The sequence below is a fragment of the Piliocolobus tephrosceles genome, chromosome 6 (genome assembly GCF_002776525.5).
Source record: "Piliocolobus tephrosceles isolate RC106 chromosome 6, ASM277652v3, whole genome shotgun sequence".
Classification (NCBI taxonomy): Eukaryota; Metazoa; Chordata; class Mammalia; order Primates; family Cercopithecidae; genus Piliocolobus; species Piliocolobus tephrosceles.
This window is the reverse complement of record NC_045439.1, coordinates 55,633,021-55,651,612: the sequence shown is the minus strand read 5'-3', so window position 1 is coordinate 55,651,612 and position 18,592 is coordinate 55,633,021. Positions and strand designations below refer to the sequence as shown.

The window sequence follows — 18,592 nt, the reverse complement described above, 5'->3', positions numbered from 1 at the left end:
TTAGAAAACAATTGCAAAGGTGGTATAGAGAGTTTCTGTGTACCACACAGGCACCCAGTTTCCCCTGTTGCTAACATCTTACATGATTATGGCATATTTGTCACAACTAACAAATCAGTATTGATACATTATAACTAAACTGCATACTTTTAGGGGTAGTGACCTAGTTTTAAAGCTTTTTTCCCACAATTTGTTAAAAATGACAATCAGTATTGAATGCCCATGGGTGGTGGCTTCCTGATTCTTAAAAGAAACTGAGTAATTTTGTAACCATTGGGACTTATCAGGAAACAAGGAACTTAAAATAATGTGCACTTAAAGTTCCAGGGGGGAATTGTATAGCTTAACGTATTGTTTTTGTAAGTTGGGTATTAATAAATAAAGAGGCTGGGTGGAACTTGATCATTATTAAAACTGATTTTTTTTTTTTTTGTTCCCTGGCAAATATATTACTACCACATGGTCTACTCTTCATAGATAATTGATCTTAAGATCATTGGGCAGAAAAGGGTTGCCCTGTAGTAATAGGAAGTGTGTCCTCCTGGGACTGAGTTGAGATTTAGTGTAGGACACAGAATAAGTAGCCAATGGCTGCTATGAGGTTGACTTCTAGAATTCAAATTGGTATAAATTTAGTCTAATTCTTTTCCCCAGGACTGCCCAAGTTTAGATTAAAAGTTTTGTACTGGCACATATTAGAGATATGGCCATTTTACCATTTCAGTGGAGCCTTTTAATCAGCTTTAATGCTGTCCTGGGTAAAGTAAAAACTTAATCTCTCTCTTTAAGCACTTTTCTAGTTTGCCATCCTCAAAGCAGAAAGAGTAGCAGTGAAGCAGCGCTGCTTCATATAGACTCTGCTTTTATTAAATTTGCTTCAGTAATCCTCTTCCAGTCATCTTTTGTGCTGCATATTTGAACCATAAAAGAAGCAAAAATTGTACCCAAATGAAAATTTCAAGTTATTTTAATGAAGCTCTGGAAACATCCCACAGCTCAGAAGATATTTTTTCCTAGTTTATTTTTTAAATTCTGGGAAGTAGGTCAGTAGACATACCCTGCTGTAATTGGTTTAATTAGAAGTGAAAAATTATAGGACTAACTCAATTTGAAGTATAGATTTAAATAAGAATTATACTGCGATGAATATTATTTAAGGGTTTGAATTTAAGATGCATTTAATCAAAGCTTATAATTTCTTCTTGTAAAGATTTATATTGCAAAAAGGAAGACTACGTATTGGAATATATCAATATATGGGGAAAATTTTACCATGAAATATAATATTTGATAAAATAATTTTAGAATTGTATCTCTCAATGGTATGCCTAAGAATATTGTTCTGTAGGACCTTAATAGATATGCCTTGGGGGAAAAGTATTGTGTGCTTATGTAAGTTTGAGAAATAATGCATTAAATATAAGAAGTTGCCTGCAGGACTTCTCAGAGCCTTTAACACTTTCTGAATTTCTAAGAGAGGACATATATAGGGTACAGTACTTTGCAAACCTACGTATCCCTATACCGCCTAGTAACATTTTTCAGGAAGATGTTTTGAGCACACGAATTTGACCTGTTGTAGGAATTTATACCTTTGACAATGTTGAGGACCTTGTTTTTCCTATTATAATGATGTGATATTCACATATATTACTTTTTCCCAATTCTTTGTCCTTAAGATATTTTTCCAATGTATTATATTCAACCCTCTACTCAGTGCCTTCCTTCTGCTAACTAAAGTGGTTTCTATCTGTTGCTACACATCAGAAATACCTGGCCCTGACCCTGGAAATTCTGTATGAATAGAAATGCTGGAATACCTGCTCAGGATTCTGTATTTATTACAAACACCCAGGTGCTTCTGATGCAGCCAGTGCTGGTCCTCCAACTGATGCTTTGGAATTGTTGAAATAAAAGCATGCATTTTTTCCAGATGGATGAGTAGATTGGGGCGTAGTTTGTGGTCCTAGAACAACACATGGGTTAACCATCCATCCTAGTGAGAACGATAGCACAGGCTTCCGATGACCCCCACGAGGTGATGTAGTGGCTGTAACCTAACATGAAACAATTATTCTTTAAGAAAATCAGAATATTTCTAATTGGGCTTTTAGCCACCTTCCTAATAATGAAGTACCATATATATGATTACCATTTGTTTTAGTTTCGAGTAATTCCCTTGTGGATGATGTTTTATTTATTCTTTAAAAAGAATACTAGATTATATTTTCTAAATGTGCCAACTATCTAAGAATATATTCTTTCCCCTCCTGCTAAGAGTTATACATTTAACCTTAAGCAAATCGGCCAAGATTCTATTTCATTTATGCTTTGATTTATGTGAGTATTAATGCATTTTCTATGGAAATTGTATGGTTATATATACTCTCCACCTAGTAAAACAGTTCCATATTCCTGGAAATGGTCTTTTACATCCTACAAATGTAGCTGGAAAGAAATAATATAAATACTAATGGTTTGAGAGATAACTAGTCTTGACATATTTTGGTTGAATAGTGTTCTATTAGCAACAATATATGAAATACTAGACACAGCCATTAAAGGTAGAAAACACCCACTACTGTTTTAAAATTATTCTGCAAGATCTCACCAATGCAATGAGACATAAAATAGAAATAATGGGTGTAATTATTGAAAATTGGAGATAAAATTTCTATTGCTTGCAAACAAAATTCTCTATATCAAAAACCTGATAAGTTAAACAATACAATATGTTTAATAGAACTAATTAGATATGAGAGGCATCCAAAATCCATCCCTCTTTTCTATACAAACATGATTTGATATACACAGTCTTGTTTTATCTGTGTATTAATTGGTTTATGAAATAATAAATGGAAAAATCAAGTTTGCATTATCAGATTAAAGAAGCAGGAGAGACAGAGCCATAAAAACTAAGAAGAATGTTGTAAGGAGGGCTTAACAACCAGGATAAATGTCGTAGAGAGATCAATTAAAGTGATGGCCTAGAAATCACGGGCTTCATTTGGCAAAACCATGTTGGTGAAGTGAAGGAAGTGGAAGCCAGAGCACCATGGTTGAAGAATGAATGTAATGTAAGAGCCAAGACATTTATTTGAGTTTGGTAGTAATGAAAGAGAAAGAGAATTTTCTTATTGCTGTTGTTTTTGTCATTTCATGTTCAAAACCCTTTATCTCCCATGTGGAACGGAAAACTCCTCCAAGACAGGATCTCTGTTTCTGTGAGGCCTGTAGTGCTTAGTACATCCTTGAATGTGTGAGGCTCTCATTGGTTATAAGTTTAATTCTTGACTGTGGATGAAAGCTTTAAAACTTTGTGGGCAAAATACAGAATGAATTTCAGTGAGTTCCCATGTATTAAACATGGTGGTGCTGGCTGGAGACACGCTGTCTCTGTGCCCACAGGAGTAGTAGTGCTGTGTTCATCTTCCCAACCTGCTTTTCACAGTCTTCACCGCCTTTCTTCAGGAGTCTCCCCTTTTTGGCTTTTTCACAGCTATGAAACCCACGTAGTCGAACACCATGATGCTTCTGCAGGGCGTGTGATGAGGAGGCGAGCTTGGCTTTGGAGTGCTGGGAACCTGAGGAATTGCCAAGGACCCAGAGCCCAGCCCTGACCACCAGAGAGCCCAAAACACAATGAACAAATTGAATTTCCGTAACAACAGAGTCATGCAAGACCGCCGCAGCGTGTGCATTTTCCTTCCCAACGATGAATCTCTGAACATTATCATAAATGTGAGTAGATCAAGTTTTAGAAATGTCTAAATATTATGTTTTCACCAGTGACCACATTCAACTTATGACTTGATTAAGGGTGAAATCTTTACAAAATTAGGGCAGTAATAATGTGGCAGAATTGGGTTGTCAAATAGTCCATACATACATTCACTTAGCTTTCTGGCTTGTGTGCAGGTGCCTTCAACATTCTCTCACCTGGGTTAGAATTAGAGGACTGTGGTTACTATATTGAAAAACAAACATTTGCTCTTTTTAAACTTTTGATCGAAATATAACTTCTATTGAAGTATATGAATTTGTGTCTTAAATGCTTAGAGTTGTCACCCGCACACATGAAATGGTGATCATCGCTGTTAGGTTGGTGCAAAAGTAATTGTGGCTTTCGCCATTGAAAGTAATATCAAAGACTATGGTTACTTTTGCACCAACCTAGATAGGTTTTTTTGAGACAGAGTCTCACTCTTGTCACCCAGGCTGGAGTGTGGTGGCGTGATCTCGGTTCACTGCAACCTCCATCTCCTGGGTTCAAGTGATTCTCCCACCTCAGCCTCCCGAGTAGCTGAGGTTACAGGCACTCACCACCATGCCCGACTAATTTTTGTAATTTTAGTAGAGACGGGGTTTCACCATGTTGGCCAGGCTGGTCTCGATGTCCTGACCTCAGGTCATCTGCCTCAGCCTCCCAAAGTGCTGGGATTACAGTTGTGAGCCACCATGCCCGGCCTTAGATAGCTTTTTAATATGCATCTTGATTTTAAGAGTAGCCGAAGTCTAGCCAATTTCCAGGACTAGGTGCATAGGCTGAACATTTGAGCACTAAGCTGTCGCTTATGGTTTGTGAGTCATAGTCAACTTGCTTAGATAACCTGAACATTGAGGAATATGATATTTTTTTAACTTTAAAAAAATTGAGTTATAATTTACATACTGCAAAGTATAGAAACCTTATGTGTGGAGCTCAATGAATTTTTACAGTTGTGTACATCCATGTAACCATCACCTGTTTGAGATATAAAACTTTGCCAGCACCCTGGAAAGATCCTTTGTGACCCCTCCTAGTCAATATCCTTCACCTAAAAAGTAAAAACTATTCTGATCTCTGTCACCAAAGTTTTGCTTGTTTCTGAACTTCATGAAGCTGAAGTTTGACATATTCACTTCTGAGTTCTTTTACTCAACATTTGGCCTGTGAAATTTATTCATGTGAATCCATGTGACAATAATTACTTCTTTTCCATTGTTGCGTGATATTCCATTGTACGAATAGACCCAATCTATTAATCTATTGTTGATGGATAGATATTAGATTGTTTTAAGTTTTTGGCTATTGTAAAACTGTTATGAACATGTTATGTGTATACACATGTGGAAATATTTCTCAGTTTCTACTGAAGAGTATTTGTGAATCTTAGGTTACACTATGTTTAGCCTTGGTAGAGACTGCCAAACAATTTTATGGTAATCAATGTCATGCCTAACATTTTTCAACCCCTCTCTGTGTTATCAACTTTCACACTCTTTCTTTCACAGATTGTATTCTGATGGAATTAGAGGAAAAATTGCCTTAGTGCATGACTTGAATTAGTTTTCTTTCCTATATGTTACTATATTTTTATTTATTTATTTTGATTTTGATTTTTTTTTTTTTTTTGAGACAGAGTCTCTCTCTGTTGTCCAGCCTGCAGTACAGTGGTACGATCTTGGCTCACTGCAGTCTCTGCCTTCCAGGTTTAAGTGATTCTCCTGCCTCAGCCTCCCAAGTAGCTGGGGACTACAGGTGCCTGCCACCACGCCTGGCTAATTTTTTTGTAATTTTAGTAGAGATGGGGTTTCACCATATGGGCCAGGCTGGTCTCGAACTCTTGACCTCAAGTGATCCGTCCGCCTCGACCTCCCAAAGTGCTGGGATTACAGGCGTGAGCCATTGTACCTTGCCATGTTACTATATTTTAAATCCAATTGCTATATAAAAGAATATTTGCAAATATTATGCTGAAATGTATATGACATTTAAATAATTTCATTAAAAAGTTTAGCTAAGAAAAGTTTCTGCTTATTACCATAGTCATTTTGGCTTTATTCTGACAATCAATACCGTTTCTTAATTTACTGCTGTATCCTCATTTTGCTTATAGGGGTTGTCTGAGGATCCAACAGGCCTGCCTATTGGATGAACTTTGTCATCTTTTGGGCAGAATTTCCAATGATTAGTAAATTGCTGCTTAGGGTAACTGAAATTGTTTTTGGATATGTGAAGTGGTGGGCTATTATTCTGACAGCATTTGGTTTTTTAAACTGAATAAATATCGACAATATATCTCTTTTTTCAGTGTGGGCACTAGCAAAATAAGTTATAATCTAATCCTACTTACATGTGTGAATATTTTGTTTTACTTTTATACAGTTATATAAAAGATATCCACTAAATTTTAAAAGTATACATAATCTAGGACATATAGCATAAGCACTTAAGAAACTTCTCTCACTTTCATTTGTCTTTTTACCTGGTACAATATGTGTGTGTATGTGCATGTGTGTGTACACATACAAACAGGTGTGGAACACCTTACTAACCACATTTAATGAAGGGAAGGCTAATCTGACTTAGTGAAGAATACTGAAAGCTGACTATAATTTTCAAAGAAACTAATTTATACTAAAATCTCAGCCGAGGAAGATATAGAGAACAGACGGGAAGGTAGCCAGTTCATTTGTTCCTATGGATCAGCGGTTTTGAAACTTGAACGTACATCAGAATTATTTGGGGCAGCTTAGTAATATTCAGATTGTGTAGTCTATGGCCATACCACACTGAATGTTGCCTGATCTCATGTGATCTCAAAAGCTAAGCAGGGGCGGGCCTGGTTAGTAATTGGATGAGAGAAATGCCAATGTAGTGAGTCTGAGGTAGGACGCAAGGATCTGCATTTAATAAGATCCCCTAAATAGATGCTATAGATACTCTAAAATTTGAGTGAAACAGGCAAAGATCTACGTGCCAGCATCACCTAGTTTCTTTCATTCTTTGGAATTCTGGTTACTCGACTGTGTTTTTGGCACATGTCACTGACCCAGCTCTTAGAACAATACGTGATATGTAGTAAGTGCAAAGTAAATGTTGGTTGTTGTTAGCAATAATAATATAATTGTCATCGTTGCTGAGAAAAAGACTATTCATATTTTGACTCTACAGTTCACTAGATTTGTGACCTTTGGACAAGTTGATTAAGCTTACTCATTTTTTTCACTTGTAAAAGCAACTTGCCCAGTACCTGGTATGTAGCGGGTACTGAATTTGTATTAGCTTCATTTCTGTCTTCCCTTTATAGAATAATTGAGGAGTAGTATGGAAGTGAAAATACATGGATATACTTAAAACACACAGACCTGAATTCAAATCTCATATCTGAATGGCTTTGGGAAAGTTAATTATACCTCTTTCAGCCTCAACATCTTCACCTTTAAAATGAGAGTAATACTTATGCTGCAGGGTGATTGTGAGAATTTAGGATTAACACTCAGCATAATTTCTGATGCATATGTAATAGCTGCTATTGTCATTTTAATCCCTAAGCAGAGATAAATTATATTTTTTCAACTCTCCTCTTTTACAATGTTAGTATGATAATCTCTCTGAGATGGTTAGGACTATGATCATGGACTGTGAGGTCATATATCACTATTAAGGTGGGTTTTAGAGTCACAGGGACCTGTGTTGAAATCCCTGCTCCACAACTTTGCAATCTAGGGCAAATTTTCTAGTTGTTTTGTTTTGTTGCTTTGGTTTCCTCATCTGTGAAGTAGGGATAATCTTACCCCTATGCACAGGGACATTGCAAGGATTTAAAGATGTCACATGCATGAAGTACTTAGTGAAGCGCCTGGCATATGTGAATTACTCAGTAAGTGAGCCCTTGAGTATCAATTTACTTGTTTTTATTTCCTGGAACTGTTTGTTCATTTCATTAATGTACTCTGTTAATAAACCGAGATGAAGAGTCTGAATCCCATGTAGGCCTGTAAGATTTCTCATTTCAGGACAGGTCTAAGGTAGGACACAGGCATGTAGACTCTTGCTATGCCCAAACTCCTCTCTAGTAAGCGGGCGGACCAAAGAAGGGACTAGGGTAAGTAGGATGGAGGCTTCCCCACTACCAGAAAAACATTTCATGGCTGCCAAGAGGCCCTCACTTTTTACGAAGTGTTATCTTTGTGTTCAGAAAATAGCAGTCAATGTGTATAGAGTTTGAGTGTAATAAATTAACTGTAGCGAGAATGATTTTATTAACTAATTTTTTTCATAATTTCTCTCTATATATTTTTAGCAATGAAAGTTCATTCCCTGACAGATGTGGTTGATAGAAAGTCACCTTTTTGCATATGGAATGAATTTAGTGTTTTGGTCATTCTGAATTCCCTGTGAGTTGCATTAATAGAAGCCATTTTAAATTATTTTAATCATCAGGCAAATATGGAAACTTGGGACAATTTTGGAAGTAAAACCATTGTAAATGTAGGAGCCATAAAGATTTGATTGATATGAATTGTGGCCACGAGCTTATATGTCTTCACTAAGACAAAACAATTCTTTTTTTTTTTTTTTTTGAGATGGAGTCTCGCTGTGTTGCCCAGGCTGGAGTGCAGTGGCGCAGTCTTGGCTCACTGCAAGCTCTGCCTCCCGAGTTCACGCCATTCTCCTGCCTCAGCCTCCAACGTAGCTGGAACTACAGGTGCCCGCCACCAGGCCCTGCTAATTTTTTTGTATTTTTAGTAGAGACGGGATTTCACCATGTTAACTAGGATGGTCTCGATCTCCTGACCTTGTGATCCGCCCCCCCCTTGGCCTCCCAAAGTGCTGGGATTACAGGCATGAGCCACCGCGCCCTTTGTTGGCGCCTGGCCAACAATTCTTTTTTTCTAGAGTATATTTTAAACATTCTTGCACAATAACAAACCTTTAACATTTAGGATCACATGCTGTTTTAAAAGTCCATACAGAGGCTAGGTGAGGTGGCTAACACCTGTAATCCCAGCATTTTGGGAGGATGAGGCAGAAGAATCATTTGAGGTTAGGAGATTGAAACCAGGCTGGACAACATAGTGAGACCCCAGTCTCTACATAAAAGTTAAAAATTAGCCAGGCATGGTGGCACTGCCTGTGGTCCTAGCTACTTGAAAGGCAGAGGTAGCAGGATCCCCTTAGTCTGGGAAGTTGAGGCTGCAATGTCCCATGGTCATGCCACTGCACTCCAGGTTGGGCAACAGAGTGAGACTTTGTCTCAAGGAAAAAAAAAAGTCCATATAGAGTATATTTTTAGATAAAGCTTTAATTCTTATTCTTAATACCTCATACTATATAGCACTTTTTAACATTCCCATTGCTCCTGAAGATTAAAGAACTTGAGAAATTTCACAGTCAGCTAAAATGTAGCCTTAAAGACTCATAATATGGAAATACAGAAAACTCAAGCTTGTTTTCACAGCAGGCAAGACTTCAGAGCCATGGCCTTATTTAATTGTAGTTTTTGAATAAGAGCATTGCTTACTTGATATTTGTTAAAGAGCTTTACCAGTAGGCTCCAAATACTTGATTTAAACTAGCAGAAGAATAATAAATGTATGGGCTGCATGGAGGAAATATATAACGTTATTTGGTCTGCAGTCACACAAGGTTAAAATAGTTTATTTCCTATACATTTAGGTTGTGATTTGGAATTTTAACTTCTCATTGCATTTTGTCTTAGCTGCTTTGTGCCCAACATTTTTAAATACAGTCAAACTAAGGATTAAAGGTGCTGTAAACAACATGACATTTTAATTCACAAATTTGTAGTATATAGTTCAACTTCAGAATTTTATGACATTTGATGTGTTCTCCTCTTCTTTATCATTGCTTAAGCCTCTTTGTAAAGCAGAATCATGATGATACTGAGCTCAAAATCCAGAGGCCTTTTAAAGTGAATGTTGGAAATGACATAGGACTTCTGTAGGACAGAAATCTAGGATGTCAGGTGATTCAGGCTAGCTGTACACGGAGAGAATGATAATGATTTCCCACTGGCAAATGTGTTCTCCAGTGGTGTCGGTGCGTGGGTTTGCATTTATATAGTTTTCCTAAAATGCCGAGTGGCATATTTATAAAATGGTTTGCTTAGTACTTCGGGGAATGGTCTTGATCTCTACTCATGGAATAGAATGAAGGTGAGGAGGAGCCCACAGGGAATCAGATTCCTGGCTTTCATTCATCGAGCATTTACTGAGTGCCTACTACATATCCTGAATGTAAAATAAGACACTACCCCTGCATGAGTTCCTGGTACTTCCAGGCAGCTCACTTGATGCTACTTTGGCCTTAAATATCTTCTGCTCTTTCCAGTGGGTAAGATACTTTAGGTTGGTTGCTATTTAATAATGAATGTGGAAAAGAGCAGTAAACCCATTCTTCTTACTACAATTGGAATTATCACCATTTCTGAATTGTTTGACTTTCAAATTTCAAGGGATCTTGGCATGTCTTTATTTTCCTAATCTGAGTTTCATATTAAGATATGATAAAGAGTCATTGATTCAGAGTTAATTTTTAGAATTTATAATAACTTAAACTCATTGTCATCCTTATTGAAAAAAGGATTTGAAAGCAAATAGTACTAATAAAAGGGGAGATGCCATATGTAATGTGTATAGGTAAAATGATAAACTGTCATGTTACAATATTTTAATACATATATTTAATAATTAAAGTATTTTGATACACAAATAAGCTGTGAGTTGCTGCCTTTGCCACTATTAGTGATATGACTTTAAGCCTTCTGAGTATTTTCTGCTCCTATAGAATAAATAAATTGACCTGGGTGGTTTCTTAAAGTCTATCCAAACTCTAATAAACCTTGATAATTCTGAAGTCAACAAGATAGAATCAGCAGAATTACTGTCCCCCATAATACTTCTTTAAACATTTGAGAAAGCATTATTATGAGATTATAATTATTTGTAATAATAATAATTTGATATACTATTGGTATGATTATTATTGATATATAATTGATATATATTGATTATTATTATTATATAATTATTGATATACAATAATTATATAACTATGTTATTTATAATAATAATATTGATAAAGAAAATTGTATGTTTTAAAGACTATCAATTAACTTTTGACTTGTCAGAATAACTTATCTCCAGAGTTCCAAATTAATATGGTTTTATGATTGAATTATACTAAGACCCAGAAAAGGAATCTGGTTTAGGCACTAAAAATATATTAGACAATAACAGTGGTAAAAGCTAGGCAGGCTGGGCATGGTGTCTCATCCCTGTAATCCCAGCACTTTGGGAGGCAAGATGGGAGGATTGCTTAAAGTCAGGAGTTTTAAGACCAGGCAACATAGTGAGAGACCCTGTCTCTACAAGAAAAAAAAGAAAGAATTAGTTGGTTGAGACTCTGTCTTTAAAAAAAAAAAAAAGCCTAGACCAGCTCATTGTACAGTAGATGAATTTTTGGGGTAGACTATTAGGAGGAAAGCTTTCCTTGAAAAGATACTTGTTGCCCCGAGTAGACGTTCCTCAAAAGGAGGTACACACAGGACCAATAGGTATATGAAAAAATGCTCAGTATCACTAAATAGCAGGGAAATGTGACATGGCTGTTAGAATGGCTATTATCAAAAAGACAAAAGATAACAAGTGTTGACGAGGATGTGGAGAAAAGGGAACCCTTGTACACTGTTGCTGGGAACGTAAATTAGTAAAGTCATTATGGAAAGCAGTATGGGGTTTCCTCAAAATGTTAAACATAGTACTACCATATGATCCAGGAATCCCATTCCTGGATATGTACCCAAAGGAGATGAAATCATTATGTCAAAGAGACATCTGCACTCCCGTGTATATTGCAGTATTATTCATAACAATCAAGGTACAGAATCAACCTAAGTGTGCACCAGTAGATAAATGGATAAAGAAAATGTGGCTCATATACACAATGGAACACAATTCAGCTTTTAAAAAGAGGGAAATCATGTCATTTGCAATAACAGATGAACCTGGAGGATGTTAGGTTTAATGAAATAAGCCAGGCACAGAAAGACAAACCCTGCATAATCTGAAAAAGTCTGACTCAGGGAAGCAGAAAATAGAATGATAGTTACCTAAGACTGAGGAGGTAGGGGGACTGGGGATATATTAGTAAAAAAATACAGTATATCAGTTAGGAGGAATAAGTTCAAAAGATTTATTATACAATATGGTGACTGTAGTTAATGATGATGTATACTTGAAATTGGCCAAGAATGAATTTTAAGTGTTCTCACCACAAAAAATGATACATATGTGACATGATGCATATGTTAGTCTGATTTATTCATTCCACAGTATATACCTGTATCAAAACATTATGTTGTGTACTATAAATATATACAATTTTATTAGTCAATTAAAAACACAAATGAATTAACTTTTTTTAAAAAAGATACTTGCCAAATAAATATTTTTGGTAATGTGAGTAGGCTATGCTGCTTACTTTCTGAAACTCATTTATCATTTATCATGCACCATGGTTTCAGAGCTTTGTCCATGTATGGTAAGATCTGTGAGTCTTGTATTTTATTACCATGTTGTAAAAACTGGTACTGTGATCATCATTACTGAAACACAACCCCAGGTGAAAGTGATTTGGATAAAGCAGCAGTTGTTTTCTACTGTCAGCTCATCCTTTCAAGGAGTATATTTACGATGCATTAAATTGCCTGATTGTGGTTCCCTGGGTGGACTCAGTTGAATTGTTATTTCACGTCATGCCTTTTCCCCCTGCAGGTTAAGATTCTGTGTCACCAGTTGCTGGTCCAGGTTTGTGACCTGCTTCGGCTAAAGGACTGCCACCTCTTTGGACTCAGTGTTATACAAAGTAAGTCTTAGAGCCCTCTCTGATGGATTTAGCCAACTATCCCTGAGGAAATGACATCTTATAGCTGTAACTTAAATTGGGCATATTGTTATAAAACTGTGGTTGTCAAAATACCCATGGGCTGATCTTCATTTTTAGTGTAGGTGTAGTCTTTATGTTTTTATTCTCAATTTCTGTGTATTTTTTTTACAATATTTAGGATTTTAGGTATGTATTTATTATAGTCTGAACTTAAAAATTGATTCCTCTTTAGAAATCTAGATTCCTTCTATGTGTTTGCTCTTCCACGTTTTAATGAAGCAAGCTTGATTTTTGTTTCCTTGCATTCAGGGAGTAGCTGGAACGCTTAGGAAAGTAATTGAATTTGTTTTATAATGTTTGACTTTAAACTGACTTCTCTTTTCATTTTCTCTTGCTATTAACTATATAGTATCACAAAGTAATTATTAATTTAATCTTATTTTCTATTTTTCTCTCTTACCTCTTGTCTTTTTTCCAGTCAGACTATATGACTTGGAAATATCGGGTCAGTTTCTTCTATATTCTTTATGAGGAGAAGATTTTTAAGTAAAGGACTATGTAAGCTTTCTTCTCTCATAATACCTTAGAGTTAAATTTCTGGGACTTCTCTAAAGCCATTTATTATAAGCTTTCTTCCTTCAAATGATATTTTTAAATTTCTCTAGTTTAGTCTTCTATATATCTTTGCTCATTTTGTCAAGAAGAATTTTTTTTGGTGTGGTGTATTTAATTCTATCTTATACTTGAATATGGTAAATTTAAAGGCTTAGGATATCTTGGAAATCTGGTCAATACAATAACATGCTTACACCTGCCAAGTTGGGAAGTATGTCAGTATAAAGTTGGTCAGCTGATAAACAAGGCCCCTTTCTCCGAAAATGTAAACTGTTTTCAGTTGCCTTTTTAGGAGAGGCTAAAGAGCATGGAGCAGGGAACACATCAGGACCTTGTGAATCAGCCCTTTGCTCTTCAGTTTCTTCCTGTGGTAGTTAAAACAATAAAACACAGTTGCTAAGCTCCATCCTTCTGTTAGTGCATACTTCAGTCATTCTTTCAGGGAAAAGTCTGAGAGCCATAAGAGGCTCTATAGATTCTAAGTAACTTTTAGTATTCCATGCTCAAGGTTAATTCTTCTTACTACAACTACTGCTAGATCCTTGTTGTTCAACAAATCAGTCCAATAAAACCAGTTTACAGCTTCCTTAGGTTTCAAACTCATTTTTAAGATGTCCTTTTTAAAAAAGAGATAGTAGTATGGTGAAAGAACATTGGAACAGGAATCAGTTGACCTGGTTCTAATTCCAGTTCCACCACTAAGTAGCAGTGTGGCTTTGGGCATGCCACTTGACTTCCCTCAATGTCAGTTTTTTCACATCAAATGGAAATTACTATTCCACCAGCTTTGCAGGATTAATGTGTGTTGAGAATTCTTAAGGTATAAATCTCTGGTCAAACTGTAGGTGGCAGAGGTATAGTGGCAGTTTAGAAATATAGGTATGTACTATTATGGTGAACAGTCTTAATTCTATTCATTATGTTGCTTCTTTAGATGGGAACTCAAGCCAAACACAAATCAGTTTCGACAGGAAGATTGTCTGGTCTTGTCTATTTCATGTTTAATCAGTGATATGAGATGGGAGATAGTGTTAGTTGACCTAATAACTGGATTTAAGTAGCTATTCCTTTTTTTGTCTGTGGGATCTCTTTCCTAACCCTGTCATTAAAATTGGTTAACTTAATGTCATTTATAACTGAGTAACTTTACCCTTCCTATTTTCTTCTGGCATGTTTCCAGTCAAATCCCAGTATTCAGCTTGGAGTCAAAGTGTAGCAAAGTGTGCACATCTTTGGAGTAGTCAAAGAGACACACTTCCAGAACAGGTACATTTTTATGCAGAGCTTTCCGTGAAGATGTCTCCTTAGTGATAGAATAAAAGGAATCTAGAAAAGACTTAAAACTTTGTACGATATAGGAATGCCAAAGACTTCTTTTGTGAAATATCTTTCTCTTTTAAAAGATTATCTTTGGGAAATATGAAAATGTTTGTTTTCTACCAGCTTCTTTTCACGTGTTTAGATCACTTTAACATAGGTTTTAGCAGTCTTATTTTCTGTTCACCTTATGAGCATCATCCCCTGGAAGGGATGTTTTGGCATTCATACTTGTTTTTCAGAAAATTTTTCTTCTCTTTTTCCATGAAACTGATCCCAAAGGCAGTGTGAGTAAGGGTTTATCATTTTGTAATGCTGTGTTTTGCTGTGTGTGGAACACAGACAAGAAATAGTCTTAAAGATTAGTCTTCACAAAATGTGGGTCAGACTTCTCACTTGAAAATGAGCTGGTATCGTCAGTGTTTTCTAATTTCTTACATGGCAATTAAGATGGTGTTTCTGCCATGCTTTATTATTTTGTACCTATGAGAGCAGTCTTCTTTGAGCTGAACGAAAGCATGTTTTCTTAAGACTAACACCCACAGTGTTAGAAGTTAGATTATAAGTCATAATGACCCTAGAAACTAAGTAAAAGCAGAAGTTGGCAACTAAGATTTCTTCTAAATATTGTATACTTTAATAGTATGTGTTCTGTATTGCAAAAGCAAAATAATTCACAAGTATGTCATTAATGTCTAGTTCACAGGACCTTTTATCTCCTTGGGTTTTCTAATATGGGAATTCAGACTACATTCACACATCTTGAAGCTTTAAAAGAAACTTGTTTCTTTCTATATTTTTTTATTTTAAAAATCTTTTCTTTAGCATCTGGTCTCTTTTTTTTTTTTTTTTTTTTTTTTTGATATACAGATAATGAACATGTGTATATGGAGATGTCACAAAAGCTTTACAAATATTGTCCAAAAGAATGGAAGAAAGAGGCCAGCAAGGTACGACAATACGAAGTCACTTGGGTGAGATTACATTTATAAGCAAAATTATTTTGATTTTTTAAAAAAATGTTTATTTTAGCTGTTATACATTAGAAGAAAACTGTAAGCAATACTTTATATAGTAGAAAATGGGAAAAGAAAATTGTAAGTTCTAAAGTGTCACATCAATCAAGTATTAATAGCTTATAGCAAATAATAAATAGAATCTAGATTATCTGTTAAATAATTTTGGATAATAACTTTAATAATCTTGGAATAATGCTTTGAAATGAAAAGTATGGAAAAATTATTTGCTCTTCTCTTATGGCTATGCTAGGTATCAAAATTGCTGTTCTAGAAGTTATTGCTAATTTTTAAATCTACTTTTACTGTACTTGCATTTGATGCTTTGTCTGTTCATTATGCTGGTGCTTTATTTCACAAACATTAATTTCCTTTACATGAGAGAAATTAATAGAGAATTCACTTCGTGTTTCCAGAACCTCCCTAGTAAGTCGGGAATAGTAATCCTAGGTCCTCTAATTTGTATTTAAGAAGTCTTGGAATAAACTAGAAGTCTACTTCAAAGCCAGTTACAAAGTAAAGAACATGAATGTCTAAATAAACAAACAGCATATTAGAATTTGCTATGTGGAATGTCAGAGGAACAAGAGAACATTTGTAACAAGGAGCAAATGGTCACCACAGGGAACAGAGCTGAGCGAGGAGCTGGATCTCAGCTAGAAATTTCCACTGGCATTTATTTTTATCTTCCCTTATGTTGTCATTGGCATTACAGTGAATGAAAATCAGATAGCGGGATGGTGCCCTGTTTTGCTTCATAACTTCCTAATTTTATATGAACCTGGTATCTATATAGGACGACTGTCTACCTACTACAAGTCCCCACTCATTATAAGTAAATAAAACCTATTAGTGATTAAAAAGTATCTTGCAAATAATCATTGTATTTCGGTTGCTTTTGAAACCCATTTTCAAAGTAACTGGAAATAGCTTGATTTTTGTGTGTGCTTTTGTTTTTAGGGTATCGACCAATTTGGGCCTCCTATGATCATCCACTTCCGTGTGCAGTACTATGTGGAAAATGGCAGATTGATCAGGTAAGAGGACAGGGCGAGATTTCCCACCTTCCCCACCCCACCCACTCCCCCCCGTAGCACTTTTTCTAACATACCAAATAAGTTACTTGTATTTATTCTTTGTCTACACCTGTTAGGATATAAACTCTGTAGGAGCAGCAATTTTTTTCTTTTTAATCTTTTTGTACACTGGTATATTCTCAGTCCCTAAAAGAGAGATACAATAGGCATTCAGTAAATACTTTTTAAATGAATGAATGTTAGACTATTGATGAAAATATTAACAGTGTCATTGGCCCACATTTTCTCCACTCCATGTTTTCATAAACAGATCAGTCTCCAAAAATATACTTATTTCAAGAAGAAACTAGCACTTTGGTGAAGAGTGAGGAGATTGATTAAAAGATTATGTTCTTTTCCAGTGGTAAGGTGGGAGTGGGTCAGAAGCAGGAACTCTCCTATACAAGTGGATGGGTGTTGATATAGTCTGTTTTCTTTTCATGTGTGGGGTCTTGCTTATATTCTTGGCAGTAGCTTTAAACCAAAATTAAGCCCAGTGAAGCTATCCTAGGTGCAGTTTGACCAGGGCAGGTAATTGATTCTTTTTCTGGAGGTGTGTGCATGAACACTAGTAGGCTCAGGATAAATTCAGAATTCACCATTTCTGAAGCTCAGTCTGTATAGGAGGATTTAGTGCTAGAAAACTTTCAGAGGTGATTTCTTGGCCAATAGAAAATACTAGAAATATGTTTTGCTTATATATTTTTAAACTTTGAGAAGCTCCATGTGAAAGAAAACAAAATACATTTGGCTAGTGTGTTATATGTAAAATTAGCTGTTGATATTTTTATCAATGCCAGATACAAACTAAAAAGGAAAAAAAATTAGCCCATAAGGATTTTTTTAAAAGGCTAAGACACTTTCTTAGTTATTTTCAGTTTACATACAATTTTTACTTATTTTACCTGGTAAGTGTGGCATGACCTGGAAAGAAGGAATACGTATATTTAACAAATAGTTAACCCCCTGGGGCTAAGTTTTAATGTATCCCTATACTTCTGCCCCTTTTTCCCAGGCATGAACCAGTCCGGACCATCTGTGGTTGGCATTATAAAAAGAAGTGCTGTGAAAAGTACTCTGTCCTAAGGGGGGAAAAATTGCATAAATGCTTTATTTTTAAGCTCTTTCTACTTAAACATGGTCTTAGTGTAAATAAACCCATATGTGTTTTCTACTAATGATATAAGCTATGAATCTCAGGTAAACATTCAACCTGAAATAATGTAGAGGCAAATGAGCTCATTAAAATATGTACACGCACGTTTTTACTTTGATCACAAAAGCATCCTATTTGCCAGTAAATATTTTTTGGAGCTTTTACCATGTTTTCCCCAGTCAACATTTCTTAACGTATTTAATGGTGACTGTGTTTATTTCTGATCTCAACAAATTGTAATGAGTGTACCCTGTTAGTATTTCCTTTTGTGGGGAGTATAATAATGGTCATGACATGTGCCTATAAAAGCATGCCAATAACGTAACATTCATTTAATAAAAAAACCCAAAAAGAATATTTAAGTAAAGCATTCATTTCTTCTTGGAGAAGCTTAAAAAAAGGAAAAGAACACTTTTGTTAAGCAAATTTTTTTCCAGAAGAGTATATATGCAAATACTTATAAAGGGCCTTAAAGTATTTGTAGTGTGTTCAGTTAAAAAATAATAAAAAGAACAGCAAAACACTGAAGCAGGATTGCTCCTCAGATTTTTCCTTATTTATGTCACGTTTACAGCATCATTGTAGCAAAATCAGTACAGATTACACGTCTAACTTCTTTTTTTTTTTTTCAGTTGAGCTAATTTTATAATCTCTAAAAATTTACTTCAGCAATATTTTACTTTAAAAAGCCAAAAATGAACATAAAAGAAGTTATCATTTTCTTTTTTTTTTTTTT

General features: G+C 35.4%; 1 protein-coding gene across 3 annotated transcripts in view; it reads left to right on the top strand.

Moving 5' to 3' along the window:
- FRMD6 (FERM domain containing 6) overlaps window positions 1-18,592 on the top strand; it is an 80,942-nt gene that overhangs the window by 35,291 nt on the left and 27,059 nt on the right. For 2 of the 3 annotated variants that reach the window (XM_023222642.1, XM_026455342.1), the window contains 4 exons: window positions 3,500-3,741; window positions 12,565-12,655; window positions 15,479-15,582; window positions 16,585-16,661. In XM_023222642.1, coding sequence (XP_023078410.1) covers window positions 3,643-3,741; window positions 12,565-12,655; window positions 15,479-15,582; window positions 16,585-16,661 — 371 coding nt within the window. In that variant the 5' untranslated portion in view covers window positions 3,500-3,642. The remainder of the gene's footprint in view (window positions 1-3,499; window positions 3,742-12,564; window positions 12,656-15,478; window positions 15,583-16,584; window positions 16,662-18,592) is intronic. The other variant, XM_023222643.1, reaches the window with a different exon arrangement.